The 18,050-nt window shown below is 37.5% G+C and overlaps 2 protein-coding genes across 2 annotated transcripts; both read left to right on the top strand.

Annotated features, from left to right (window-relative positions):
* Positions 1-2,094: 2,094 nt before the first annotated feature.
* LOC6041757 (46 kDa FK506-binding nuclear protein) lies at positions 2,095-4,177 on the top strand. Its single transcript, XM_001850920.2, has 3 exons — positions 2,095-2,305; positions 2,475-2,851; positions 3,039-4,177. Exons 1-3 carry the CDS (start codon positions 2,296-2,298, stop codon positions 3,789-3,791), a joined length of 1,140 nt encoding a protein of 379 aa, XP_001850972.2. The 5' UTR covers positions 2,095-2,295; the 3' UTR covers positions 3,792-4,177.
* Positions 4,178-7,342: 3,165 nt separating this feature from the next.
* Positions 7,343-14,312, top strand: LOC6041756 (signal recognition particle 54 kDa protein). Its single transcript, XM_038248301.1, has 2 exons — positions 7,343-8,691; positions 13,695-14,312. Exons 1-2 carry the CDS (start codon positions 7,645-7,647, stop codon positions 14,160-14,162), a joined length of 1,515 nt encoding a protein of 504 aa, XP_038104229.1. The 5' UTR covers positions 7,343-7,644; the 3' UTR covers positions 14,163-14,312.
* The last annotated feature ends 3,738 nt before the right edge of the window (positions 14,313-18,050 follow it).

The raw sequence follows: 18,050 nt of genomic DNA, 5'->3' as shown, positions 1-18,050 counted from the left end.
CACCAAATCGATCCAAAAATTCCTTCAAAAGATACAGATTTATGAATTTTCAAACATTATTTTTGTATAGAGGGCTGCCAAATTTGTATGGAAAATTTTATGGACAAACTAATAATGCAAAATGGCTTCTTTGGGCATACTGAAGGCACCAAAAAAGTTTCAGCCGGATTAAAAAATACAAAAATTAAAATTAAAAAAACTGATTTCGTAGAGAATTGCTCAGGTGTAAAAAGCTTGAAACCACGTGTTCGGAAATTGTCGAACAATGGTGTTGAAACGTCAACATCAGTTTAACAACTGGTTTTGACGGTTGAGTGCTTTTTCGTTCGAATTAGCGAGTATACGAAATAGCGACCTGAGACTAAACACCCTTCGAAATCGGGTCCAACCCCGATGGTTTGACACCAACTGTTGTCAAACGAACGGGGTCACTTTTTAGTTTGACACCCATTTTACACGGAGTTCACACACACTACCAAACGTTTGTTTTGATAGTGTGAGTGAGCGCCGTGTAAAAAGTGACAGATCGTCACTTTTTAGTTTGACTTTGTCAAACCAACGGGGTACAAATTAAAAAGTGTCAAACGAAAAAGTGACCAACCACCGGGGTTGAGTGTAATCAAAAACAACCAACCAGTTGCCGATTTAGTCGGGATGTGTCAGGAGTAAGATTTTTAGTTGCCCTACGAATAGACCGACTTAATTGGGTTGAGTCAGATTTTCTTTTTTTTCACAGACTAAATCGGTAAAAAATCGGTTGTTTTTATAATCGATTCCGTCGGTCGATTTCGACAACCGATTTTCCACCAGACGCTTATGTAAAGATTACACAGAAGTCTGTTGCCCGGTCGGCCGATTCGTTGGCTAACGAATCGGCCGAAACCACCCGACTAGACCCGACTAAGTTATGCGAATTGTCGGATTCTTTTTACGGGGTTATAATATTACAAAGTTTGACTGATGACAAAATCTGAGTGAAAATAATCAGAAATTAATTATAGAGGTTTCTACGTGCGCATGTATTACACAAAAAAGATTGAGGTTAAATTTTGTCCGGCCAGCAAAATCAGATGGTGCGCTAGTGTGCGTACGCGAAACGTCATAAAGTTGTTGTTAGGCCGTTAAGTCATTCCAGGTGTAGGAGTCGTCTCCATGCCATAATGTCGGTGCAAGTAGGCGTACTGATTGAGGACCCAATCGTAGTAGACGTAATTGGGTCCTAAAATGAAGCATAGATTGCTGATATTATTGTTTACAGCGATAAAGCTTATTTTTCTGAGTACAATGACCCTTTGTACGACCACAAAGAGTTTAAAATGAATTTTTAAAACAATTTTGAAAAATTAACCTCGTGGTCCTTCTTGACAGAAAAGCTCCTACTTGACAGCTCGTTCCAAGGGGACCATAGTTGATCCATCGAAAAAATGTTGTCTTGTCAAAAAAAAATTTTGCATTAAAATGAAAAATAGTGATCAGAAATGGTTTTTAGTCGTGTTTTTTACCGTTCTACATAAAAATTGACATAGGGCTTTAGTACCCAATTGATGACGGAAAAAAAATTATCATTCTTGTTCAAACCAATGAGCTGCGTAGATTACTTTTTACGAGCTCTACCACAATCCAAAACATAAGTACAAACAACACACCAAACCAAGCTTGAAACCAAGCCTACTCCGGTGGAATCGCTGGCGGCGGTTGGACTCGCAATCCAAAGGTCGTCAGTTCAAACACTGGGTGGAAGGTTCCTTGGAGTAGAAAGAGGTTTGGGTGCTCTCCCCATTCAAGCCTTCGGACTCCTAGGTTCGAGCAGAAACTTGCAATAGAGACCACAAAAGACCCGGGGTCGTTAATGTGGATGGTTTGATTTGATTTTTGAATATTACAAAGTTTGACTAATCTAAGTGAAAACAACTTAGAAATTAATTACTTCAGATGAGCGTGTATTTTTCACCCACTTGTCAACTGGCAACCCTGCCTGCTAAAAAAAAACTTGACGAAAGATTCCAACACACGCACTCCCGCGTTTGAAGTCACTCACCACCACTACACTCACACGCCGACCACATTTTTCCACAGCCGCTGGCCGCGCCGTTGTTCGTTCCCTTCGTTCATTCGTCACTCGCACACTCACCAAGCAACACGCGACAAGAGCAGAAGTGCGCCGCGATTCCGGCTCCAAAGAACAAAACGCGTTTTTTTCCATCCCTCGAGTGTGTGCCGTTTTTCCCCACCGCCGTCAGTTCCGGCCTTGTTGATTTTTTAGTTTTTTGTTGAAAAAAATAACCGGCCATCAAAATGTTTTGGGGTAAGTTGAAAAAAAAAATTGTTGAAAAACGCGGCCTGCTGCGTGTTTTTGTGCCCGGCGTCTGGACAAGATGGCTCTCTCGCCGCGAAATGTCAAACATGTCGCGACAAGAAAAATTTTACTAAAAACCGCGTGTTTTCGATTCTTTTTCCCTGTCCACTTCCGGCAGGACTCATCCTGAAGACGAACAAGAAGTACTCGCAGACGGTGCAGAAGGCGTTCCATCTGTCGCAGGCCGCGCTGGATCTGAGCAAAAGCAATGGCGGAGACGTGCAGGTTATGTTAACGTCGGAGGAAAACACGTACCTGCTGTGCACCCTGGGCAAGGACCGGCCCCAGGTCGCGCTGGATCTGAACTTTGAGGAGGGCGACCAGATCTCGCTGGCCACGAAAGGTGACGGAATGGTGCACCTGACGGGGTATCTGGTGCCGAGCGAGGAGGACATGTTCGGCGGGCTGGGGGATGAGGAGGAAGACGAGGAAGAGGACGCCGAGCTGGAGGAGGAGGTGGCCGCACCGGCCAAGAACGGAAAGGCCGCTAAGCAGGTAGGAAGAGGGGATGATTTCAAGGGCAGGCAGCTGCCACATTGTTGCCAATGTTTTGAGTTGGATCAAAGCATGCGGGAAGCACGAGGTGACAAGCGAGGAGTTTGATTTATCCGCCTACTTGGATTTGGCGGGGATTGTTTACAAACATTGTGAATTTATTTAAAACATTTTTCTCCTTTTCCAGGACCGCATCGCCAAGAAGGTGGCACAGAAGGTGAACGCCAAGGAGGTCCAGCTGGAGGAGGGCGACGAGGACGACATGGACGAGACGTTTGAGCTGCCCAAGGGCGCCAAGAAGGCGGAAAGTGACGACGATGAGGACGATTCCGACGAGGACGATTCGGATGACGAGGGACTGGATGAGAGCAAGGCTGACGGCGAGGAAGATGACTCGGATGATGACGACGACGATGATGAGGAAGACGATGATGATGATGACGACGAGGAGGACGACTCGGAGGATGAACAGCCCAAGGCTAAGGTCGCCAAGGTCGAGAAGAAGCCCGCCAAGCAGAACGGCGTCGAAAACGGCAAAGCCTCGTCCAAGGAGCTGAAGAAGGAGGACAAGTCCGCGGGCCAGAAGGAGGAAGCCGGCAAGACGCGCACCCTGCAGGGTGGACTGGTCGTCGAAGATCTGAAGGTCGGCGGTGGCGTCGAGGCCAAGCCCGGCAAGAAGGTCGCAGTGTACTACGAGGGTCGCCTCAAGAAGAACAACAAAGTGTTCGATTCCTCGTCCAAGGGACCCGGCTTCAAGTTCGCGCTCGGACGCGGCGAAGTCATCAAGGGATGGGACCTCGGCGTCGCTGGAATGAAGGTCGGTGGCAAGCGACGACTGACCGTGCCCCACCAGCTGGCGTACGGAACCCGAGGCAGCCCGCCGGTCATCCCGCCCAACAGCACGCTCGTGTTTGACGTTGAGCTCAAGAACGTCTTCTAAGTTAGAATATCCCCCTCCCCCCTTCAGCTTAAACTTATCGTTAAGTCGTCCCCGAAAGAGAGTACACAATAATTCACACACACACAACACAAAATGCCGTTAGCCATAAAAACCTAAAGTCAAGTGTCGATTTTACCAACAATTTTTTCTAAGAGAAAAGAAGCAAAGCATCTCTCCGCATAGCAGCAGCCGCCTCCCCTTTCAATATTGCTCTGTAGTGTGGTAGGATTATTGCTCCTTTTTGTTGTAAAAAAGTTGCACTAATTTGTCGCACGCGCGCTCGTGCTCGTGCAGAGTGGTTTTTCTTTTTTTGATAAGGAAGAGAGAAAGAGTATCGTTAATCGTCAAATAAATGATAATAAACTAAAAATGTGGAAAATCTTAAACGGAGTTGTGTTTTTTTTTATCAACGGACATTTTCAGATTTGCTTTTATTCTTCCACTGGCTCGTAATTTTTCAAGAGTAGATTGAGATCAATCCATCTTAATTGAAAACTTAAAGTAAAATCCAAAAACTTGCATAAATTTTTGAATTTTTAAGAATTATTAAATTACTGACAATACATATTACAAATAAAAGTCAGATTTTTTTAAATGCATAACTAAAAATATATTTTTTTCTACAATTTCCAAATGATGAAAATTAAAAAAAAAATTACATTAGGTATTTCTTTATTGCAATTTCTTTGTTAAAATTTTTGATTTTTAGGTTTTTATTATTAAAAAATTCAATCAACTTAACCCACTGGAGGTCGCGTACGTGTACTTTGTACACAGTTTGTAAGGGTACTTGTAAGAATGGCGAAAACACGCGACTTCCCGAAGGTTAAAAAGAAATAAAACCTTTAAAAATTGGCAAAACTCTAGAAAGTTCAAGATTGTTAAATACAGTATTACCAACGAGATAACCAATAAGAAAATCTAAACTTTCTGTATTCCTAAACTTTAAAATTTATTTTTCCTAATTTCCAAAAAAGCAATTTTTAATATTTTTACCTTAATTTTTCTCATCTGTAATTATTTTTTTTAATCTTAAAACAAATCGAAAACGTCATCAAAATCTAGAACCTTCAAAATTTAAACAATATATAAAAGGTTGATAATTTTTAAATTCCAAATAAACTAAATTTTCATATTTTTAAAAATACGTTTAATTACTTTTTTAATTTTTAATATTTTAATTACCTGGATTATTTTTTTATTTGTTTTTTTTTTACATTTGTATATTTTTTGATTTTTTTAGTATTTGAACATGTTTGAATCATACATTTTTGTACTATTTTTTTTAAAACAAAATTCAAATTTTTAATCTCGTTTTGTTTTTTCAGTTTTAAAATATCTAAAAAGAGAAAAATAAGTAAAAAAAACTTAAAAATTGCCTAGATTTTTCCAGATTTTTTTAAATTTCTATCTTCATTTTTCGTTTTTGTAATGTTATTGTTTAGGTTTTTAATAATTTAAAAAAAAAACTTTTCAAAATTTAAAAACCACCAAAAAGTTCCAAATTTTTTAATACCAATATTATGTTCCAATTTAAAAAATTCCAGCATTTTTTTTAATTCCTAACATAAAAATTTAGTTTTTCCTAAACTGCCGTTCTACGCATAATAATTATCTATAATTTTTGTCCCATGTTCAAAAAAGGGTAGCTGAGAAAAATGCGATTGAAATTTTTCGATCGATTTTTGAGTTTCTACGCATAATTGTCCCGTGGGTCCCTATTCGTCCTTTATGTCCCTAATCACCCCGGTTAACATTTTATTACCATTATTTGTAATCCTCTTGCAGGTAAACAAAATAAAATGCTTCGTAAAACTCATGATATCGTGATAGAAAATACTTGGCGGGACAATGGAGCACCCGCAGTCGAGCAGTTTTTGACAGTTCGCTCCATAAGAAATACATTGTAGAAAAAAGCAAAAACTGCTCGAATGGACCCAGTCGCGACGTTCTAGCAGGATTCTAACAGAGTTCTTACAGAGCTGGATATTCTTACAGCATTCTAGCAGAAATGTTCCACCGTTCTAGCAGGATTCTGACAGAACCAGCTCTGCGAGAATATTTCGTGACTGGGGAAGTGCAGGGAATGTTAGGGAAGTTTCCTAACATATTATTTTCCTAATTTCACGATTTTCTAATTTCTGAATTTCCTATTTTCCTTATTTCATAATTTCCTAATTTCCTAGCTTCCTAATTTCATAACATATTAATTTCATAATTTCTTAACTTCCTAAACTGCTAATTTCCTAGTTTCCTAATTTCCTAACTTCCTAATTTCCTAACTCCCTAATTTCCTAGTTTCCTGATATTCTAATTTCCCAATTTCCTAACTTCCTAATTTCCTAGTTTCCTAATATCCTAATTTAATTTCCTAACTTCCTTACTTCCTAATTTCCTAGTCTCCTAATTTTAAAAATTGCCTTATTTCCTAATTTCCAAATTTCCTAATCTCGTGATTTCCTGATTTCCTAATTTCCTTACTTATTAATTTTCTAATTTCTTAATTTCCTTGTTTCATAATTTCCTAATTTTCTCATTCTCTGTATTTTACTTATTTGCTAATATCATAATTTCCAAATTTCCTAATTCCCTTGTTTCCTAATTTCCTAATTTTTTAATTTCCTTATTTCATAATTACAAAGTTTTTTAATTTCCTTATTTCATAATAACATATTTTTTAATTTCAGTTTTTCTTGTTTTAGAATTTAAGAATTTCTAAATTTGGTGTTATTTATTGTTTTCTTAATTTTGTTTATAATTGTTGTTAAAAGTTTTTGAATTAACATTTTTAATCTATTCAATTTTAACTTTTGAATATTTTTAATCTTTTTATTTTTTCCTCGAAAGAACCTCAAGCGCGCACACCGTCAATCGCGCTCATACCGAACTGTCAACTTTTCTTGGGGGGGTCACGAAAAGAACACGCAACATTTCTTTACCGCGTTCCTTCCGATCAGCATACCGTACTTAAGGAGGGCCGCGAAGTCATTTTTTTAAATTTATTCAAAAATCCATTTTGAGTCCTTTGCGGTCTTACAAAAGGTCATTGTGCTAAGAAAAATAAGTTTTACCATTGTAAACAATTATATCACAAATCTAGGCTTACGACAAGAGTAATTTTAGAAATTTAGGTGAAAATCAAAGGGTGGCTTGTGACATTTTTCTTTGAGATGGCTATACTAAATTCTAATCAAGGTTGTTTAAACGAAATCAAAATTAAAAATAACTCAAACGTGAACAGCCTCAAAAATGAGTACAAGCTGGCCCTGTAAAAAAAAATTCCCACGTTTTCGCAAAGAATCTTTAACGCGCCATAAAAAATGAGTTCAATTTTTAACGAAAGTGTTTCGACGAATTTCTACGGCAGTGCTGCCAGCGCACATTTGCACTCGATTTTGTTTAATTTCCATCCGTTCCAACTGAAAGTTGAAATTTGCTGGCTAAAATTTTGGTTATTCGGGGTGCTCCGAAAAATCCCCATGAAAAGTGTAAAATTTTACTTGTCAAATCAAGATTTTAGTCTTCTGTCACCTTGACAGCTAGGCAGTGTTTTGGAACTTTCGATTTTCCTTCTCCGCACCCTCCCTCTGCTGCATGCACTCTGCAAAGCCAAGTCGGCCACATAAACAGCTTTTTTCATAAATCGGGAAAAATCGCCTAAATTTCATCATTTCGCGTGCTCGAAGCAGAGCATTTCCGGGTGCAGCAGATTGGGCGCCCGCAAGCGATGCCCATTTGGAACCGAGGTCAAAGTCTCACGTTAAAAAGTGCGTAGTTGGAAACTAGTTTGAATCGCGTGGAACCAGGTCGGAGGATTTTTTTTAGGAAGAAGGAATTTTACTAAGGCAGCAAGATGGTTTTGGCGGATCTCGGCCGGAAGATTACGAATGCGTTGCATTCGCTCAGCAAAGCGACCATCATCAATGCCGAGGTGTTGGACGCAATGCTGAAGGAGGTTTGCACGGCCCTGCTGGAGGCCGATGTGAACATCCGGTTGGTGAAGAAGCTGCGGGAGAACGTCAAGTCGGTGATTGACTTTGACGAGATGGCTGGGGGGCTGAACAAGCGCCGGATGATCCAGACGGCGGTGTTTAAGGAGCTGGTCAAGCTGGTCGATCCGGGCGTGAAGCCGTACCAGCCGGTGAAGGGACGGCCGAATATTATCATGTTTGTCGGACTGCAGGGTTCGGGGAAGACGACGACCTGTACGAAGTTGGCGTATCATTACCAGAAGAAGAACTGGAAGTCGTGCTTGGTTTGTGCGGATACGTTCCGTGCTGGTGCGTACGATCAGATCAAGCAGAACGCGACCAAGGCCAGGATTCCGTTCTACGGAAGCTACACCGAGGTGGATCCGGTCGTGATCGCCCAGGACGGCGTGGAGATGTTCAAGAAAGAGGGCTTTGAGTTTATCATCGTGGACACGAGCGGTCGTCACAAGCAGGAGGAATCGCTGTTCGAGGAGATGTTGGCGGTCGCGACGGCCATCAAGCCGGACAACATCATCTTCGTGATGGACGCCACGATCGGACAGGCTTGCGAGGCGCAGGCCAAGGCGTTCAAGGAAAAGGTAGACATTGGATCCGTTATCATCACCAAGCTGGACGGACACGCCAAGGGAGGAGGTGCGCTGTCGGCGGTGGCCGCGACCAGCTCGCCGATCATCTTCATCGGAACCGGCGAGCACATTGACGATTTGGAACCGTTCAAGACGAAGCCCTTTATTAGCAAACTGCTCGGCATGGGAGACATCGAGGGATTGATTGAGAAGGTGAACGATTTGAACCTGGACGACAACGAGGAACTGATTGACAAAATTAAGCACGGACAGTTTACGATTCGGGACATGTACGAGCAGTTCCAGAACATTATGAAGATGGGACCGTTTTCGCAGATTATGGTGAGTGACTTTTTTATTTTATTTTTTTTTTTTTGGAACTGTATTGGGAAAGAGGCGTAAAGGAATATCCCAAATTCGATCTCATGCTAGAAGAGCACATGAAGCAACCGTGCTATTTCCGAAGTGAAACCTAAGACTGCCACCCTGAGATGATCCCATGACTTTCCACTGATGAGGCGAACCAGAAAAACAAATGTTTCAGATTTTCTTGTGCGGACTTTTTTTTGAATCTTCACTACCCAGCAAGGTTCTTTGTCAAACCGGTCATGTCTGTAGCATAACCACCAGCACATTTTATTTTTGCTGTTTTAGACCTTTTTCTTACTAAAATTCCCATAACTCAAAAAACTAACATTCAAACATGCAAAGTTTCAATCGGCAAGATAAAATAAAAAAAAAAGACATTCTCGAACCCCTTCTGTGATTTACTGAAAAAGTAACTTTTTGAATATATTTTTTTGTGTGAATTGTTTGGAGTAACCAAACCGTCTCAGTTGAAAAACTATGGTTGAGTCCCCCCAAGGCGGGCCATTTATTTAAAAACGACATTAAAAAAGTATCTCAAAATACTTTAAACATCATCACAGTCACAGTTATGCTACTATCAAAATTAGGGTAAATATCAATCAATTCAAGAAAATATTTATTTTTCCAATACATCAAAAACAAAATTCAAATTTTGTAAAAAGTCTCTGCTTGAAAAAAAAAGAGAAAAAACTGTCAAAATTAGCAATTTTGTTTCTTTAATTGCCATAGTCTAATACCTCCTTAAGAGAACATCAAATTTTGACACTCCAGAGCCAGATATTTCTCAAAATATACTAGTAAGGCTACACGACGCTGCAAGATTATGTCTTAAAGCAGGGGTGACCAAAGTATGGCCCGCGAGGTGATTTTTTGTGGCCCGCAGACCCATTTTGAACGTTCATGTAAAATGGCCCGTTGACCACTTGTGAAGTGATTTTATTCTTGAAGGTTTATTTTAATCTTTTTTATGCTAACTTTTTTCAATTTTCTGTTAAAAAAACTAATGATTTATTTACATTTTGATCCACATTTCACGACACAAATATTATTTTATCAAACAATTTCACACGTTTCATTGTGAGTTGGAAATGTTTATAATACGTTCAAATTTGACTTAGGTGGAAATCTGCAATAATTGCAAAAAATGTTTGTTTTCCATATTAATTTGACTCTTTTATAAACTGACCCTCAAACTTACTTTGCACTTAGAAACCTTAAAATAAAAATGAATTGAATTTTAGTAAATTTTCTATGAAAAGTAAGGCAATAATTTTTTTTTTCGATAAAATGTTTTTTTTTTGGGGAAACTTACAATTTTTGAAATTAATGATTGCAGTGTTGAGTTGAGTCATCCGTCAAGTTTAAAACATATTCTAACATTTTTCTCATTGAAATGTTGAAATTCTGGCTCTCGACGATTTTTCTTTAGTTTCACATAATTCAAAGATACTTTCGTCGTTACATAAATTGTTCAGATTACATGTCACCATTTTTTAAACCTTAGAATTTTAATGAAAACACAAGTACATTCAACCAAATTTTTATTTTTAAATTACCAAAACAATAAAATTAACAATAGTGATCAAAAACTGTCATTTTGTGTTTTCTATTATTTTAATTAACAAAAATGTTAAAAATTAAAGAAGTTTCATAAAACTTCAAATGACTATTTTTTAAATTTTTCAAATTAAAATGATTTCTTTTTTTTTTTGAGCCTATTTTATGAATTTGGCCCGCAAACTCATTTGAGCTCAAAATTTGGCTCGGCTTCCAAAAACTTTGAGCACCCCTGCTTAAAGGCTAGGATATGCCTTCTTATAGTAATTTTTTGCCGCTGAATCCGAATCCGGAATCTAAATTCACGAAAACGTGAAGATTTGGAGCTACGTCCCAGTTTGTATGTTATTTGCGGTTATTAGTCCTAAAACTTTAGTTCCAATTTTCAATCATTTTGAAAATTCATAAATGAATAATTATGAAATAAAAATTAAACACGAAAAATATATTTAAAAACATGCAATGAAAACATAAAAAAATACTTCAAAATTTCTAGAGTTCAAAATTAAAGAAACCAGAAAACCAAGGTTGTTAACGATAAAATTATCGTTATCATTATCGCCGGGACGATAACGATAATCTCTCGCTATAGTTATCGTCAGGCCTGCAAAATGTTTCCAACCCAGCGTACACATGAAGCAAACTAAAATGTCAGTTCACTGCTAGCATGTGACTGTAAGCCTACTGTGTCCGTTCAACTAAAGTGCCTAATAGAAAGTGGGGACACGAGAAACTGAGAACCCAGCGATTTTCTGTCAAAAAATTGAGCACCTCCAAGATCTTACACATAAGGTGCTCACAATCTCTACTTCGTCCATAGGATTTGTCAAAAAATGAACACCTTCCATTTAAACGCTTGGTAAATTTTGAGTGACCAACTGTGAGTGGCTTTGCATTTTGAGTGCCTTGTCCCCACTTTCTATAAGGCACTTTAGTAAAATCCTCTCTAAATACTATTTTGACTATTTTTAAACAATTGAATGGTTCTAGACTGTGCAAAACACTTAAAATAACCATATCTTATATTCAAAATTACATTTCCACGCATAGATACCAGCTTTTTGTGTAAAAACTTGTTTCTTTATGTGTGTGCGTGCAACGTCGAATGAGCGTTGGTCGACTACTGCCTCGCATTGCAGCTGCTCAGTGAGCTACGGCACTCACGACTGAGTCGGGTTTGTCTATGTCACGGATTTGCGGTTCAGTGAATGGATCTGAAAAAAATCGTGTATGCGTCGCCGATTTTCGCGTCAGGACCCCTGACATTTTCAGCTCTGGTTATCGTTATTTCGATAATTCTATTGACGATCATTTTATCGACGATAACGAACGATAACTTATATTTAATTTATTTTTAAAATTGACTTAATCCAACCAAGTTATGTTTAATTTTCAAGCTTTCTATTAGAAAATATTTTTGATAATATGATAAGTTTCAAAGTATAAATGAAATAATAAAAAAAAACACTCAAACTTCTCGAAAAAAAAAAACTATTTTTTTTATAATTCGCAATATGGGTACCAAACGATTCAAAATTTTGCATGCACTTTCACTGTTATAGAGTTTTTGAATGAAACACTAAAAATTTCACAATATACCTTATTTTCTCGAAATTTCTCAAATTTTCAGATTTCGCAATATGGGTATCAATCGGTTCGAAATTTTGCATGCATTTTCACTGTTTAGGAGATTTCTGAATGAAATACTTAAATTTTCACAAAATACCGTATTTTCTCGGAAATACTCAATTTTTTGTAATACGCAATATTTGAAATTTTGGATGCATTTTCACTGTTTTAGAGTTTTTGAATAAAATACACATTTTTTTGCAAAATACCGTATTTTTTTGAAAGTATGTGCTAAATTTTCATAATTTTCATTGTTTTAGAGTTTTTTTTTTTTAAAGTTTCACAAAGACTTATTTTTCGAAATACCTCAGATTTCCATAATTTGCAATGTTATCACTGTTTAAGATATTTCTGAATGAAATATTAAAATTTTCACAAATTACCGTATTTTTCGAATGTACTCAAATTTTCATAATTTGCAAAATGTATTTCTCAAACGATTTGATCGGGGTTAGTACGGTATTTTGTGAAAACTAGAGCATTTTATACCAAAAATGCTAGAACAGTGAAAACGCATGCACAATTTCGCTTCGCATCAAACCCATATTGCTAATCATAAAAATTTAAGGATTTTCGAAAAAATACGGTATTTTGTGAAAATTTGAGTATTTCACACAAAAAAAAACGATAGTAAAAGTGAAAAAACATCAAATTTTGCTTCGTTTGATTTGATTGCAATTTTTTTTTGTATTTTCAAAAAATAGGTATTTAGTGAAAATTTGAGTATTTCACAAAAAAACAATAATAAAAGTGAAAAAAAAAACATATTAAATTTCGCTTCGTTTGATTTGATTGCAAATTATTTTGTTTTAATTTTCGAAAAAGTACGGTGTTTTGTGAAAATTTGAGTATTTCATAAAAAAAACTCTAAAAAAGTGAAAATGCAGGTAAGGGAGCGTTCTTTTATTACGTAACGCAGTTGGGGTGAAGGGGGGCTCCATACTAAATTTTTAAAATTTGTATGGAAATTTTGTTACGAGGGGGGGGGGAGGGTGTTAGGGGATCTAAAAATCAGATTTTTTTTGTGTTACGTTATAAAAGAACGCTCCCTAAAATTTAGCTTTATTTGATTCCCATATTGCAAATAATGAAAATTTTAGAACTTAAAAAAATACGGTATTTTGTGATTTTTTTGTATTTATGCTTCGAAACTTACTACATTATCAAAAAATATATTCTAAGCGATTGAAATGAAAATTTAACATGATATTGATAGATCAAGTCAATTTAAGAAAGATTTTAAAAATAAGTTATCGTCCGTTATTGGCGATAAGATTATCGTTGATAGAATTGTCGAAATAACGATAACGATAACCATTATCTTTATCGTAAGACGATAATATTATCGAAATATTTGTAAACTACATTTCAGACTCGGTTATCCGAAGTCTTCGCAAAAATTTCACTTCGGATAATTGAATGACGATTTCGTTTCTTTGTCTTTTTTATTTGGAGTCGCTAAGGAAATGTGTGTTGTGATTAAAAATGGCGGCCAACATGGCGGCGGAATGTTGTAAATATTGATTTTGTAAAATAACAGCCATTCGACTACTTGAACTCGACTAATTTGGGGTTGGCAAATTCGATGTTGAATGAGAAATTGCACCAGAAAATGTAATGCAACTATTAAAGCGGCCAGCCCTACTGCGTTGTGTTTACCACAGAGAGGATTCTATGAACGGATTACATTTCACAGAATCTACAGTAAAGGAATAATTAACTTTATTTTGTACCTAGTAAAAAAATGAGTATTGCAACTTGATCACTCTGTTTGTTCCGTTCATTTCCAGGGCATGATCCCCGGCTTCTCGCAGGACTTTATGACCAAGGGCGGCGAGCAGGAGTCGATGGCCCGCATCAAGCGCCTCATGACCATGATGGACTCGATGTCGGACGGCGAGCTGGACAACAAGGACGGGGCGAAGCTGTTCAGCAAGCAGCCGACGCGTGTCGTCCGCGTGGCGCAGGGTTCGGGCGTTACGGATCGTGAGGTGCGCGACCTGATCACGCAGTACACCAAGTTCGCGGCGGTCATCAAGAAGATGGGCGGCATCAAGGGCCTGTTCAAGAGCGGCGATATGACCAAGAACGTCAACCCCACCCAAATGGCCAAGCTGAACCAGCAGATGGCGAAGATGATCGACCCGCGGATGTTCCAGCAGATGGGCGGCATGAGCGGACTGCAGAACATGATGCGGCAGCTGCAGCAGGGCGCCGGCGGGCTCGGGAACCTGATGGGAGGGTTCGGCAAACCTTAAGTCGTTATTATTATTTTTTTCAGAGAGGAATTATTTTGTGTATTTTTTTCTGTTTTTAATTGAACCGATGTAGAGAGCATTTTGTTTTTTTTTTGGTTTCGTTAGTGAAAATAAAAATCCACTTCTATCCGTATTACGAATAAACCTAAACGGGGACCTTTTTACATTGTAATTTTGAAGAACAATCCAGCAGTCGCAACTAATCCGAGCGAGGTGTCATTACTCAATTGCCGCAATAACGTAGCTCAATCGACCGTGGTAGACAGATCCTCAAATGAAGAACCAAAATCGCAGCTGTGGTGATCTAACATCTCTGACTCGTAATGCGATACGAAAAGCACGCCGGCAGGTTGCAACATTCCGTCTGTTCGTTGACCGTCCTGGTTCAGGCATGGGAAGCCTCGTGAATGATGGAAGGCTTACGTGGGTGTGAAAAGCCGTGTTGCGTAGTTTCGTTCGTGTCTTTCTCTAGAAAAGAGGCCGTTGAGGCTTTCTGAATGAATGACGTGAACATTTCTATAATATACGGTAAGGTGGTCGGTTATTGAGGTTGAAAGTTTTGTTAAATTTAATAATAAATCTCAAAATTTAATGTATTATACACAACTGGATACATTCAATTTGATCATTCAACAAGATTTTTTCAAAACTCAGAACATTTACAACTTAAGTTGAGTACGGAGCTCGAAAGGAATACGGTTAAGAATAGTTGAACTTTCTTTTCGTTACTTCTCATAAGAATAGTTGTCAGCTCGGTAAAACTCTAAAAAATCTTAAATACTTACTTAAATTCCTAAATTCTTAAGTACTTAAATTCTTCAATTTTTCAATTCTTTAATCATTAAATTATTTAAGGCTAATGCAATTTTTTTTTTCAAAGTTTTTGTTCCTCGGCTCTGGCCGGGTTCGGGTTCGGCAAAAAAAAAAAATAAAAAAATGAAATAATTTGCCATAGTTTTAACATTAATAAAGTTTTTTAAAATGCATTGTACACTAGTTCAGTTATTTAGCAATTATTAAGGAGCTATTAGACTATGGCAAACAAACAAACTCGCACTTTTTTTTGTGTTTGACAGTTTGCCAAACTCGCAAACAAAGCATGTAACAAAGCCAAATTTTCTTTTACAAGCAGAACATAACCAAACTTTTCGGCACCCTCAGTAAGCGTTTTACCAACACAAATTGCTGCCGGATCTTTTTCCGGATCTCTCCCGGAAAAGATCCGGCAGCAATCTTTCATCATTTTGTCGCAGTCTAATACTTCCTTTAGTTTTCAAAATATGTAAGATGTGAAGAAAATTTCAGAGATTTTTTTTTTGCGGTACTGTATATCGAAAATTTACAAAAATCATTACATTTGAATTGACCCAAACATGCTAAAAAATATTGTGAACGCAGGGGAATGCATTTTGAATTGATTTTAAATGATTGCACTTGAATTTAAATTGAAAATTTGACCCCCTTGTGAAAAAAATTGCCCCCTGATTTTCCGGCTCGATTTTCAAGAGGGTTGAGAGGGGCGACAAAATCTTTAAATAAAATTTCTACCAGCCTAATTTTGAAATCATTTAATAACTATATTTTGAAATTTATTATTTCTTTATTATTTTCCGTAGTGTAGTGGTTAGCATGATAGCCACTCACCCCAGTAAGGCCTGGGTTCAATCCCTCGGTGGCATTTTTCGAGGCGAGATTTGCCTGATCACGCCTTCTATCGGATGGGGAAGTAAAACGTCCATCCATTTGCGTAAAAGAGGTTTTGGGCGACTCACCACACATAACCTTCGGACGCCTAGAAATGAGCAGAAACTTGCAACAGAGACTACAAAAACCCCGGGGGTCGTTAAAGTGGATTAATTTGCTTTCTTAAGGAGCTATTAGACTATGGCAAACAAACTCGCACTTTTTTGAGTTTGACAGTTTGTTTGAATTTAAATGTTTAGTTTAAATAAAATTTGTACCAGCCTAATTGTCCACAATTGTCCACGAGGGGGGTGGTTCGATATTCCCGAAAAAGTGTCCACGTGGTTTATGGATGGTCCCCTCTTGAAATTTTGAATTATTAGAATTATTAGAATTTAGTTTCTGATGTTCTGAACTTTTCAAATTATGAACTTTAGATTTTTTAATTATGGAGTGTCTAATTTATTTAAATTTCAAAGATTCTGGATCTCAAATCATTGAATTTTTGAATATAAAATTTTTAAACTTGGAAATTTCTTAATGTTTAGCTAATTATAAGCTTAAATTTTTGATGTTTAGAGCTTTCTATATTTTGAATTTCCGATTTTTTTTAATTTTAAATTTCTGAATTCCTAAATTGTTTAATCTGAAAATTCAATGGTAGAGTTTTTTTTGAAAAGGTCCCATAAACATATGAAACACAATAGCTTATAGGACCTTTAAAAAAAACTCTAAAATGATTTTTTTGAACTGTTGATTTAAAGTTTTTTTTTAATTTTCAAGTTTTGAATTTTGATATTTAAATTTTGTAAATTTTTGATGTTTTTAAATTTATGTTCCTAAATTTTAAAGTTCTATTTTTCTGCCAGACAATTTAATGATATATGTAGTTGTTAAGCTAAGAACAAGATTATCCGTTATTCCATGATCTGTCAGTCGAACAGTCTACTGGGGTTGATTTGTTCAAAGGTCGATGACAGGTAATAAAAAAATCAAATCAATCAAATTATTCGCTCTACAGCATTGCCTTGGCGTTCTCGATTGCGAGATTCCTACTCGAAACTAGGTGTTCGAAGGCTTGATTGTAGAGGCAATTGCAAACCTCTTTTTACACTTAGCTTCCATCCACCCCGGGATTCGAACTAACGACCTTTGGATTATTAGTCCAACTGCCAACCAGAGCGACTCCACCGAGGCATGACCCAGGGAGATGACTCTTACACCTGGACTGAGCTAACGACCTAACCTTTATTTTTAGGTTAGTCCGGGGCCAACATTTACTTCCCTTCCGACGGAAGGCGTGATCAGACAAATCTCGTCTCGAAAAATGCCTCCGGGACCGTCTGGGATCGAACCCAGGCCGACTGGGTGAGAGGCAATCACGCTTACCCCTACACCACGGTCCCGGCTATGACAGGTAAATTGTATATAAATTAGGCCGATTTTGACCGTTTTGGGTTCTTAAATGCTAAAATTTGTATGACCCAATTTCACTCCCATACGATACCCAATGTCACCCGTGATGACGGTAATTCAAAAGTTTAGTCAAAAGAAGATTTCGGCCAAAGCTCGGAAGATTATGAAAAATTGAAATAAAACTCAAAACTCAACTCGAAAATATTTCCAGAGGATACCCCAGTTAAATATTTTTTGAAAATGACATCAAATTCCATGAAATCTTGAAAATTGATTTTTATTTGTTGATATTAATTTTTCCATCCACTGAACCCCTCGAACAGTTTGTTTTTGACGTTTGACATCACCCAGTTACCGATCAAGTACTGTACACTGGACGCTCTCTGTGTCGATATTGGATGGACGAGAGCGAGAGGTATCAAATCAATAAATCATAGAATATTGATAACGAGAAGATCGCCAGTCAGAGTTGACAGTAAAAAAAGATTTTTCGAAAAGATACATAACAATTGTCCTAAAAATTTGAGGAGTTGTTAAAAAAAGGAATTAAAAATTGCTGTTCTGGTAAAAACAATTTTGTAAACAAAACCTTTTGATACTTAATGAATGTTAGGAAGGCACCAACCACCTCAAGGATTAAGGGACGTTTTTTTTTCGAATCGATGTTCAATGACATGCAACTCCACCCTAAAACGATACTAAAACAGACACAGAGGTGCCGTCCAGCAAAAGCAAATTACGCGCGGAACCTTCGCATTTCCAAGAGTCAGCTTAGCTCGCCGCGGCCGG

The sequence above is a fragment of the Culex quinquefasciatus genome, chromosome 1, assembly GCF_015732765.1.
Source record: "Culex quinquefasciatus strain JHB chromosome 1, VPISU_Cqui_1.0_pri_paternal, whole genome shotgun sequence".
In the NCBI taxonomy this organism is placed as follows: domain Eukaryota; kingdom Metazoa; phylum Arthropoda; class Insecta; order Diptera; family Culicidae; genus Culex; species Culex quinquefasciatus.
The sequence above is the reverse complement of the archived record's forward strand: the minus strand, read 5'-3'. Positions and strand labels throughout refer to the sequence as shown.